Source organism: Stegodyphus dumicola, chromosome 3, assembly GCF_044657685.1.
Source record: "Stegodyphus dumicola isolate Sdum_Otavi_A_Nest chromosome 3, ASM4465768v1".
NCBI lineage: Eukaryota > Metazoa > Arthropoda > Arachnida > Araneae > Eresidae > Stegodyphus > Stegodyphus dumicola.
Genome location: NC_140770.1, coordinates 106265713 through 106278511, shown reverse-complemented (window position 1 = coordinate 106278511; position 12799 = coordinate 106265713). Strand labels below are relative to the sequence as shown.

General features: G+C 31.1%; 1 protein-coding gene across 3 annotated transcripts in view; it reads left to right on the top strand.

Moving 5' to 3' along the window:
* The window catches only part of LOC118201244 (general transcription factor 3C polypeptide 4-like), a 102272-nt gene that overhangs the window by 38928 nt on the left and 50545 nt on the right, over positions 1 to 12799 (top strand). For all 3 annotated transcript variants that reach the window (XM_085813117.1, XM_085813116.1, XM_085813118.1), the window contains 4 exons: positions 3156 to 3291; positions 3962 to 4041; positions 9005 to 9162; positions 10437 to 10572. In XM_085813117.1, the coding sequence (XP_085669243.1) occupies positions 3156 to 3291; positions 3962 to 4041; positions 9005 to 9162; positions 10437 to 10572 (510 nt within the window). The remainder of the gene's footprint in view (positions 1 to 3155; positions 3292 to 3961; positions 4042 to 9004; positions 9163 to 10436; positions 10573 to 12799) is intronic.

The following is a 12799-nucleotide window of genomic DNA, read 5'->3' as shown; positions in this document are numbered from 1 at the left end:
TTGATGATTGGGCATTGTCATCGCAATGAAAAACTTCCGTTTAACTTCCCTAAATTCTGCCGCCTGGTGCGGCCATGCGAGCTCTGGCGCTGGTTCTGGCTTTATGTGAATAACAAATCAGTTATTCTTAATTCAAATAGCACTAAATATAATCGTTTGTCCTATGAGTATCATTAACAAAATCTATTTTTAGCATAAGGAAAGAAATTTCGGCTAAATCTCCCCTTGTCAACATTTTAGCGCATTAAACTTAAATCTGTAATCGGATAATACTCTGTTATTTGGCGTCGCTGCATGAGTCATCACTCAATTTGTCAGCCGTTGATAAACATGCGGTGATGAAAGCAAAATACAATAAATAATGATTCGCGATTTCGGTATCAAGGATATAAAATATTAGTTGGTGTAAAATTAAGAAATGTTTCGGTTTGAGATTATGCCAAGCAGATACGCAGCTATGGAGTCAAATTACTAATCACACAAATTTATGCTAAAATAATTATTTCTTCAATAATGAGATATTTTATTTAGCGCCAAACTGAGATTAAGAATCGGGATTTCCGGCATGTTTTTTTATGATGAGGAAAAAAATCTAATGTGCGTGCGTAAAGCATACCCCTTCCCTTCAAAAAAGCCCTAAAAAATTGGTTGGTGGTGGCTTTGAGGTCCGGATTTTAGATCATTCCAGATATTGGATGTCCGGGTCTCGGACTTTGTACTGTATGTATGTATATATATATATATATATATATATATATATATATAAATTGTATACTTTCACTATTCAAGTATTCACTGTGACAAGTATTCTTATCTTGTCACATGAACAGGCCTCTGGTGAAAGGGGCTTCTCTGTAAATAAAGCAATTGAAATTGAAAATTTAAGTGACTCATCATACATTTTTCAATGCACAGTATTTGATTACATAAAATTTTCTGGAGGTGTTCTTAATATCGAAATTAATAAAGAAATGAGATCAGCAGCAGCTTCTGCGAGGTCTAAATATATGTAGTATTTAGAAGAACAAAAATCTTTAACTAAATCTGAAAATTCAAAGAGGAAAAGAAATATTATTGAGGAAGAAATTGATTATATGAAGCAGAAGAAAAATTTTCTTCAAAGGGACATTAAAGATATTAATGAAGAAGTAGATGCTTTAGCAGATGAAGCTGAGACCAGCAGGAACATTGATTTGTTTATCAAAGCAAATGAACTTAGAAGAATAGTTAAAGAAAAGAAAATAGACATAAATAAATTAGATGTTAAAATAGCTGAAAAGATTTCAGATTTAAAAAAAGCACAAATGTTTTGTATCTTTTATTGTACAGTTTATTATTCTAGTATCTTTCAAAAAATTGTATGTTTACAAATCAGTTATTTTAATCTGCAAAATATTCTTACATTGTGATTATAATAGTAGTTGACTGTGTTTAAATAAATATCAAATAAGTTAAATAATAATCATGTAAATCTCTAAAATAGTGACTGTTATTAGTGTAAAATACACTTACACATGTTTTTCAAGAAATTATGTTCCTAATTTAATGTTATTTGCTTCATAACTTGTAGGGAGTTAGTTTAATTTTCAAAATTGTTTTATGGTAAGTATTAATTTGAATTTAATAATAGTGCATAATACACACTTCTGTTAGTTTCTTAAAGTGATATTACAAGCATGAAGTCGGTTGTATGGATAACTGCTTTATTCTATTCGTTTTTTTTTTTTTTTTTTTTTTTGTTTGCTGATAGGTCCTTAATTTTTTCTTTGATGGTCCTTAAAAGTCCTTAATTTTCATGTAAGGAAATGTGTACGAACCCTGAAAAATTTTGAATGATTTCTCTCTCTAATAATCTGATGAAAATGGTTTAATGATTTTCAACCAGAGGTTAAATTGCAATCAGTCAGTCAGGAATTTTATTCTCCCTATAACCCAGAATTTTTACGTTACACAATCATAAATCAAATAAATGATGATCTCTGTCTAAGATTACCAAAGAGTCATTATGGACTATAAGATTTTCAAGTGGAAAAAGTGTGATTGCAACATATTAATTGCAAGTGGTTGCAAACATTTTGCAGAAAAACGCATAAAAGCCACCTGTCTTGCTTAAGGATGGACTTGAAAAGGGTTAACTAAATACTAATAAAAAGTTTTACTGCATACAACATAAAGCCTATACATAAGTCTACCAGGCCTTAAATATATGTCTAATTTGGAAAAGCCCTCCTTTGAGTGCATATTTCCTCCCTTTGTTCCTTTCAAACCATTAAAAAACTATATAAAAATAAATAAATAAAATAAAAAGCAGTCCCCCCCCAAAAAAAGCACTTAATTGCAATTATTGAGAAACAGGGATACTAGATGAATTGCAAGGAGAAACTGCCTACAATAAAATAACATTTAAGGGAGGAAAATTACAATTCAGTTTTCTAACTAATTATTGCATCTGTCTTTTGAGCTGATGGCCATTGACTGGCCATTCTAAAAATAACATGTTGATTATGATTTGCAAATCACATTATTTACTGTTTTATTTGCTACTGTAATGATTGGTTCACAGTGGGCAACTTGAAATAGATTAAATTATGAAGAATATAAATTAATTAAAAAATTTAATTACTAGTTTATAAAAATGCAGGTCATTGCATGATTTCTGTTTCAAATTGCAAATGTGTTTCAGAAATGAAACAAGTGTTTGTTGTAGTCAGGTCATACGTAAAGGGTTCAAACAGCCTCAAGCAGCTCATAAGCCATAGTTGAGGGCCTGAGACCCACAGTTTGGCCATGCCTATTATAGAAAATAAAATAGTTGGCAATATAAATGTGTGAAGAAATCAGGTGCTTATATCAAAATTTAAATTAAATTTCAAACTTGATAAATCTTGAAAATATCTCCTGCTTTTCAATTTGGACTAAAATTGATGGTGTTGATAAATTACGGTGCACTTTAATAAAAATTTTTATTTACGTAGTTGGATTTATTGGAGAAAAAACTTTTAAAACTAACTTCTGTGATTATGAATTTATTTGATATAATTAGAAATATGAACAGTCTTATATTTATCAAAAATCTGTTATTTAATCAGTTTATTTAGTACCCCTTTATAGTGAAACTATACAAGCATGAAATATTTATTTTTAATTTAATTCAGAAATTACTTGGACTGGTATGTTTGGCTCTCCAGCAACATCTATAAATGACACCAGTTATGAGTATTGCTATTTAATAGTTGCTATGAAGAGTGGACACATTCAGTTTTGGAAAGTATCTCCTAGTGATGGAAATGTGTAAGCTAATTTATCTGTTACCAATATTTAAATACTTATTTAATATGTAATAGGAATATACTTATTTAATATGTAATATGTTTCTTTGTAGATATACACTGAGATTTTTATTTAAAAAAGTTAAAAGTAGCAGAAAAGCATTTTTAGCTATTGAAAATTCAAGTTAACATGATTTTTGCCAAGTTTTAGTTAAGAAATATGTAAGATTCTAAATAGATATCCATATAAATATATTTATTCAAACAAGATGAAAATTATTGTATGCATAATGATGATTGTATAAATATGTAAAAAAGGTTGAATGTTATTAAAATAAAAAAATTCAGTCATTTAATTCAGTATTTACATTAGAAAAATGTCATGTACAGTGATGTGAAATCACATGGTTTTAATGAATAAAAATAAATAAATAAATAAATAAATAGCACTGGTCAGTTTGAAAATCATGTAATATCATCACTGGTTTCGTCTAATATTAATATATATATATATATATGTATATTAGATGATACCAGTTTTCCTTTTAACAACAAAACTGTCTATAAATATTAATGTAAACACTAATAAAATACAGTGTTTTAAAACCATCATCTCTTAGTTTCATGCAGGAAATATTATAAATGTTTTAAAATATATTTTCTTTGAAAAATGTATTGTTTTTGTTTTTCAGAATAGCACTTGCTCATGAGTGGGATACTGGTTTAGGATTACTAACCACACTGTTCTGGCAACAAACGAGTCCAACTGCTGGTGAGTTTTTTTTATCCTTAATTACATTTCGCACTTTGCTGCCGTTTTTAAAAGTGCCAAATGGGTTGCTAGAACACAAAATATGTGCTCTCAGGGAATTTACTTACTTTTTAATTTATTTTGATTTCAATATCTATCAACATCTAAACATTATTATGTTATGTTTGCCTTAGTTTCTTAATTAAATTATGCATTAAATTATATTTTCCTTAGTTTGGAAATTTAGTTTTATGCATATGTATGAATAAATGTAAAATAAAAAAGCAGTTAAAAACCTTATCCAGTTATACCCTGATAGCTGCAACAAATGGTTGTAATATTATAAAGTAAAAATAAAAACATTTAAATCCATCCCATATTGAACTGAGAACAACAAATCATTCAAAATAAAGTCAAGAAGCAGAACACATTGAAAATGAATTTGAATGAAATTTCCTGAAAAGGGGCCAAAAAAAAAAGATTATTTACATCATTTTGTCGCATCGGCATGAGGGAGTTGCTGCAGTGAAAGTAGTAAACAAATCGACGTGTTTTTGAACTGATACACAAATGACAAATTATAATTTAATATTTCACTAAATCATAGAAAAATTATCATAGAAATCTGGGTCTTCATCAGTTCAACCCTTACAGGATGAAGTGGGTTAAATAAAAGTATAAGAGGAACACAAATTGTAAAGAAACAGCATCAAAAATATAAATTTGCTTAACAATTAAGTAAAAAACTAAGTTTTTTGGAGTCTGCTGACCAAAAATAACTAATTCATACGTGCAAGTAAAACGACACAAAATATGACACCTTAAACATAAGATATAATAAACATAGAAAAAAAGGAAAAGCTAATTCTTGAAACTGTAACAGTAGAGCAACAAAGTTTTGAAAATGAAAATTCTGAATGACACAGCTTTTCTGTTTTATCTTTCAGCAGTAAAAAATAATCATATTTCACCAAGGTTAGATTTTTCATTAATAAATGCATCATTAAGCTGCAGCCTTCTGGTGCATCAAAATTCTTAATTCTTTCAACTGATTCCTAAACTTCTTGCCTGTTGACATAAGAGAAAAGAAAAGAAAACTCCACAGAGCAAATTCTGCATGCAGATGCGTAGGTCATCGTTAGAAATGAAACTTTGCTCTTGCTATACAGTCAAAAGTCGTTAATTCGGACACCCATAATTCGGAATGATCTATAATCCGGACATCAAAACTAAAAACTTTCTGCGCATGCGCCGCGTTGACACATGCACAGAGGCGTTCACGCGTGCGCGTAAGACCTTTTACGACTGCGCATATGAGTGTGCGCAAGTGCAGAATACGTTTTCGCGTGCGCATTTTATGTATAATGGACGTATAAGCTAAATAATTATCTATTTCAGTTAATGTTGATGATTGCGTTGTTCCTTAATTTTCGAATTGCATCCGGCTTATTATTTTTTGCAGACTGTAAGAGCAATTTTATAAAAGTAAGCTTAAACTTTCGATTATATCAAATAGAATTTCCGATATATATTTGTTAATATGTAAAGGATCTAAAGCGAAAGTATGTTTTGAAATCCGAAATCTGTTTATCATTTTCACGCTGCTCGGCGGCGGGCGTAATGAATTGGAAGTTGATTTGTCAGCACTATCCTTATCTTCAGCGCAGATGTTTTTATTTTATTTGGCTTATAATTCCTTACCAAATGTAGTATTTCATCTCGATATGCTCCGTCTTTGATATGATTTAAAACAAGTTCCTCGTCATTATAATTCGCTTCCGATAGCGAAGAAAAGTGACAGAGGTTATTGAAAACAAAAAAATTTCGATTGACAAATTAGTCGGTGTTCTTGACACAGCAATTATAAGACTTGAACGGCGGAACTTTGTAACTGAACAAGAAATTATGTCTGTTTAATAGAATTAAAGAGAAAGTATTATCACATGAAACGAAGCAAAACTTAAACAACTTACATTGAAAGAAATGTTTAATAAAGTAAACAAATAAATATTAAGCTTTTTCTTTTTGCAAATTTTGATACCCTTTAGATCATAATTGTTCTTTATTTCATAAATTACGGTTTCATATTTTTAATTTTGGAATTTCTGCATGCCATCTTACGAGATTTAAACTGATGATCGATAATCCGGAAAAATCGATAATCCGGAATTGCCGAAGTCCCGACGAGTCCGGATTAACGACTTTTGACTGTATACATACCTGAAAAAATTTACAGATATTTGATGTTTATAAAAACGAGGTTGTTAAACTAGTACATGCATGTATGCAGTTAATACTAATTAATAAATAGTAACTTTTTTAACTTTTTTTTTTTTCAAAATTTTATATATTTATTTACTTTATATATTTATTTTTTCTAAGATTAAGATTTGCTAGGAAAATGAAGACGTATTTTTACTGTAATTTTACTTTTGGCTGTAAATGAGTCGTGTGTATTTCTCAGATCTTTAGAAGGAAATACTGACGAGTTTATCAGAAAATAATTTTTAAATGAAAATGGCTGCTCCTTTTTATTCTGATGTGTAATTACCCTCTATTTAGGGTAAAGTTTGGATACTATTTGCTATTATGTCATCATAATAATTCCCTGAATTAATTTTACACTTAATGTACGTAGGCTATTTTTTTTTCAACCTCCGATGGGCTATAAAGAAAAGATAGGTGGATATACAAAAAAGATTTTTTTTACCAAAAGTATTGTACAATATAGGTTATTTATCTACATAATCACCTTGACGATTGAAGCATTTTTCATATCCGTGAACAAGCTTTGCAATACCCTCTTCATAAAATGTTTCCACCAATTATTGGAAGTGAGTAGTGAAGATTTCTTTGAGCTCGAAGTCATTTTGGAAGTGCTGCCCCTCAAGCCACTGCTTCAGTTCAGGGAAAAGATTAAAATCACTCGGTGCTAGGTCGGGACTATATGGTGGGTTTTCGAAAATGTCCCATTCAAATTGCTGAAGGAGCTGCTGGGTTACACGAGTGCTTTGAGGACGGGCATTGTCATGGATCAGACCAATTCCAGAAGTCATCATGCCTCTTTGTTTGTTTTGAATAGCTCTCTGTAAGCGTCGCAATGTTTCACAATATGAATCTGCATTAATTGTTGTTCCAGGCTGTATAAACTCCACAAGCAACATACCTTTTTGGTCCCAAAAAAACAGTTGGCGTAACTGTACGGTTGTTGAAGTTTAGTTTGAATTTTGTGGAGAATTTGTGTGCATCCATTGTTGCGATTGTCATTTTGTTTCGGGCATGTCATTTTGAACTAATGTCTCATCACTTGTTACAGTGGATTTCAAAAAAATCTTCATCAGTACTCTAACGGTCAAGAAACTCCAGCGCTGCAGCCATTCAGCCAATTTATTGATCGTCTCACTGACGTGATCCCACAGATGTTCCACAGTGATCATCTGTGGGATCCAGCGAGCGCAAACTTTTCTGTAGCGCAACTTTTTAGTTATGATAGAGTATAGGGAAGATCTTGAAACTTCTGAAAATTTCATCGATAATTCACTTATGGTGAACCTTCGATTTTCCTTAACCACTTGGCCAACTTGTTGAACAATGTCATCTGTAGCGACAGACTTGTGTCTTTGACCCCCTTCATCATGCACATCAGTTTGACCATCTTTAAACTTTTGATACCATTCACGAACAACGCCATCACTCATAAAGCTGTCTCAATACACTTGACTCATTCTTTGGTGAATTTCCGCTGCACTGTTTCCTTCTGCCTGCAAGAAACGAATAACAGCTCGCTATTCACACCTGGTGAGAGAATCAATAGCGATAGTCATGTTTACATGAAAGCAACTCAACAGGAAATGGCGTGTTGAACTCATCAGTGACAGAGCATGTGGAAGGGGAGATGCGCAGTCGCCTACTATGCACACCAACCACCTGCCACATGCCTGGCCATCATAATGTGCGATTGGACATTGAAAAAGAAAACAACCCTCGTAATATAATTAGTATTTGACAGTGATCTCAATTTGACTGATTAATCCTCAGTTGGAGGTATATGGTTAATTTGTTGTAACAGTTGGCTACCTGTCTGTAGAAATTGCCAAATAAAAATACTTTAACCTTACAACTGATGTAAGCAAATCATTTCCAATCACCACAAATGAAAGTGTTTTAGTGAGAATTTATCATATACAAAGTAAATGAGTTAATGCTCAAGTAAATCTACAGTTTAAGGTTTAATTTTAGTTATGGCAAAACACATTGAGGCTATGTGCCTAAGGGGAGGGATGTCTTCATGAAGGACTTTCTAAGAAAAACTGGCTCGTATACACATTACATGCAAAGAAAACCACGAAAATGTCCGTGTAGCCAACCAGTTTGCCTGGAATCTAACCCAGGTTGGAACTACCAGTGTTTAGTGATTTTAGCATTCGGTCGCTAGTGGGCAGTAAATCCATAGTAATGAAGGTTGTGTTAAGAGTAAAATATGCTACTATAATTTTAATTTAGTTTCATGGCAATGAGAGTTGATAATTCTTTTTGATTTACTTTTTAAATTATTTTTAAAATTGCATTTAAATTATAAATTAATAATTAAAAACTGGAAATGGCTCTGCACTAAGCAAATGGAATTTTGCTTGGAAGTATTACACATCTAACATAATACTGTATTCTTAAATTATTTGAAAAACTGATCAATTTTTATCTGTCTTCTGATCAAGAGATAACTGTTAGAAATTACGATTCCATTTATTCCTAGAGGTTTATAAATAAAAAAACTGCCTAATTATCTGAATTCTTGAAAGCAATGAAAAGTAACATAAATTTAGAAAACAGTACTCTAACTTTTTTAATAAAAATATTTAAAATGAAATAAGTTTATTGAAGTAAAATTATTCGGGTAGATTAAAGATCAACACCTAGCTCTGTATTTTATTGTATTCCATTGTATCTGACAGTTTGAAAAATAATTGCTTGTAATTTATTTTAGGATTTCTAATGTGTGGAACGTTGAAAGGCATTTTGGCTTTCCTTCCAATCACAGTTCGTGTTGATTCGGATCAAGAGCCAAAAGTGATAGTAAAGAATATGTGCAAAGTATGGGATGAAGAAGATCATATTGCTGTGGATCAAATAGCTGTTCTGAAGGTTTAAGTCATTATGATTTAATTTCAGTAATTGGTTTCATTTTAACAACATTTTTATTTCTAATTAAAAAGTTTTGGGAAAAGTATGGAATAGTATAATTTTTTCTTATAAATGATATAATAAAGGAATAAATATTAGAAATATGTCCAATTTTTAGTGGTTCTGCTTGTTTTAAATCTCATTAAAAACAAATAAATTTCAAATTTATTGTTTTCAATGATAATGCTTTTTCAATTATTTATAAATACTGTTAATTTTTTATAAATTGTTCTTTAACTTATGCAAAATTATTTAAAAAAAAGTTTAGTTTTGAATATTTATTCATAACTGTATGTAAAAATTTGAAAATTCTCTTGTTTGAAAGTTTGTGGAAAAGTAATTCAGATTTTTTGTGTAAAATTTACACTTTAAAAATTTAGAATTGAAGTTGAAAATTAATAAGTGCAGTGTATGTAACTATGAATTATTTCATCAGAAATAAGTAGTTGGCTGTTTTTTTTTTATATATATATTTAGTTAGTTATATTTTGAGAGTTCCCAGTTTCTCACTAATTGATAATTATTTATGATGTAAATAACTGATGTTTTTTTAATGTGTTCAAAATAGAAATCTAGAATATATTTATAGTCGGATATAATTTGAGTGATAAAAGGGTTTTTAGAAAAAATGTAATGTCATTCATTTTAAGATGCAAAATTAAATTATATTTCCTCTTTATACCATAAATGTGTGTTAAGCATAGTCGGGAAAAAAATATGCGAGTGTAGTAATTAAAATTCTGCCAAAAAGCAATCAGTTTCAAGGGCAATCAGATTAAGTCCCTCTTTAAAATACTGGTATTTATTTGTGTTGTTGTTATTATTATTATTATTCATTCTGAAGAAGAGAAATTTACATCTGATCACCTTTCAAATTGATAGAATTGCATTGCAAATGTAAGTCTGCTTTACACTAAATGTGAGATAAGTGTTTTCAAAGTAATTCAAATGATCAATGCTATTTTTGGTACTACTGATATAAGACATAGTCATAAATCTGTTATTTTTGTTGCTAAGAATGTTGAAAATAAGTTTAAAAAAACATAACAAATTTTATCTGATTTAATTTGAAATTAAATTAGATAATTAAAAAAGTTACAAATTTTTCAAAGCTATATTTTAAATGTTTATATTTTTAGGGCAAATAGAAAAATCTTGTTTGAAAAATTTCATAATAAATTACATTTTGACTTTTTTTATTGAACTTAAATATATAAAGATCAAATTCTCAACAGATTGCTTTGAAGAAATATGTGATTATAGCTGCTAAGCAGCGTGCACTTGTTGGATGTGAAATAGCTCTAACAGATTCATCTATCATAATAAGGAACGTTGGGCACTCCTTCGGGTTGCATAATCTTCCTGTTACTGGTAAGATTAATTATTTTTTATTTAGTGAAAAAGAAGAAACAGTAAGAGCACAATTTTTGCAATTTATATAGGATCTTCAGGTTTTTTGCTTTTAAGTGGCATCCATTTAATGCTGAGTGATCCAAGAGATGCTTTCATCCATAAATTTTTAGAACATTTTAATGAATAAAGATATAATTCATAATTAACGGCCAATGTAATTCGTGTATATATAAGAAAGACTGGAGTTATTTTCAACTTTAAAATCAGAAGTTTATAGCTTCATTTATATAAGTTATCTGTAAATTTTTGGGTAAAGAGGCTTTTGGATCATTTTACAGTGTTTTGTGTTGAACAATGTGATTAATGGTTTCCCACACTGAGTAAAAAGATCCCCATGAAGTTGATTGTATGACCATTCTTAGCTGTGAAACAAGAAGTATAACGATGTAACCATTTTATAAATTGAGATTTTATATTTAATGATTATTTCTAAGATCCTACCTCTAATTTTTCAAAACAAAATAGGGAACTGTTTTATTGTATATGTATTAGAAGTGATCTTCAAGTGTTTTTCATGTATTTCGACTTTAGTGACTTTGTATTCTAATGCAAAATTGTGCATGACGAATGAATGCAACAAACTGTGCTGACTTATTAGTCCAAAGGGAAAGCCCCTTTGGACCCTGAGGGACTATTGTTTTCATTTTGCAATTTTGCACGAATCATTCTGAATGTCCATTTCACTTTTCAAACTGTTGCCACCAAATATTATCGACCTGTATTATATTTGAAAAAATTAAATAATGAAGAATCTGCATAAATGTACACTCTAAGACAAAAAAAAAAAAAAAAAAGATGCACCAAGAAGGAGTTATCCGAATAGGACGAAAATCAGTAGAAGTGATGCACAGAAAAACAAATGATTACAGTTTGAGAAAAATTGGATGATTTATTGAAATGATAGAGCTTCACAAAGTGAAAAAGTCAGTATCGCATTTGTCCACCTCTGGCCCTTATGCAAGCAGTTATTCGGCTTGGTATCGATTGATAGAGGTTGCGGATGTCCTCCTGAGGGCCATCGTGCCAAATTCTGTCCAACTGGCGTGTTAGATCATCAACATCCCGAGCTGGTTGGAGGGCCCTGCCCATAATGCTCCAAACGTGCTCAATAGGAGAAAGATCCGGCGAGCGACCTTGCTGGCCAAGGTAATGTTTGGCAAGCATTAGAAACATGTGCAGTGTGGGGGCGGGCATTATCTTGCTGAAATCTTATCCCAGGGTGGCGTGACATGAAAAGCAACACAACAGGCTTTAGAACTTCGTCGACATACCGCTGTGCTGTAAGGTTGCGAAGGATGACAACCAAAGGGGGTCCTACTATGAAATGAAACGGCAACCCAGACCATCCTGAAGAGATTGGAACTTTAGTTTGTTATATCCTATGGTTTTCCATATCCAGTCCATTAAGGTTAATGCATTATTTTGTAGAGGTATTAGGTATTTTTTTAATGCAAGAGAGATGAAAAATGAACTACGCCCTCGCCGGGACCTTAACCACAGACCTCTCAACTACGTGTTGAGCGTGCTGACAACTACACCACGAAGGCATGCTAGAAGGCGAGAGAAATACCTTTCATTCTCCCCCTTTGAAAGGCTGACGGGGGATTAGGGGACCCAGTTGCCAAATCCTGTTATTGCAGAATCATCATTCACCATCTTTTTTAGTTTGGGATATTTAAAAGATGTGAGAGACATCAGGTATTTTTTTAAAGCAATAGAGATGAAAAATGAGCAATGCCTTCACTGGGACTCAAACCATGAACCTCTTGAATACGTGTGGAGTGTGCTGACCGCTACACCATAAAGGTATGCCAAGAAGGCATTAGAAACACCTTAAGAATCTCACAAAAATGTTTAAAACAGAATGATTTAAAAAAAAGATTAAAATTGTCACATTGTTTATTTAGTGTGTACGATAAGTTGAAATTTAAAAAAATCATATTAAAATTTAATTATACTGTTACGAATTTGGTATTTAAAAAGCTAATGTTAGTTCAATTATAAAGTAAATGGTTTTATTTCTCGCGCAGTGCAGCGCGTGACGAATATTAAAAGAGAGCTAAGCCGGAAAATTGAAAATACAAGAGCGCGTGCATTAAATAAATAAATATCTCTTTTTGATTTCGAGAAAGTACTGGAAAATTCTAGCGCGTGATTTTAAAATCTTATAAAAGGAGGAAAACAT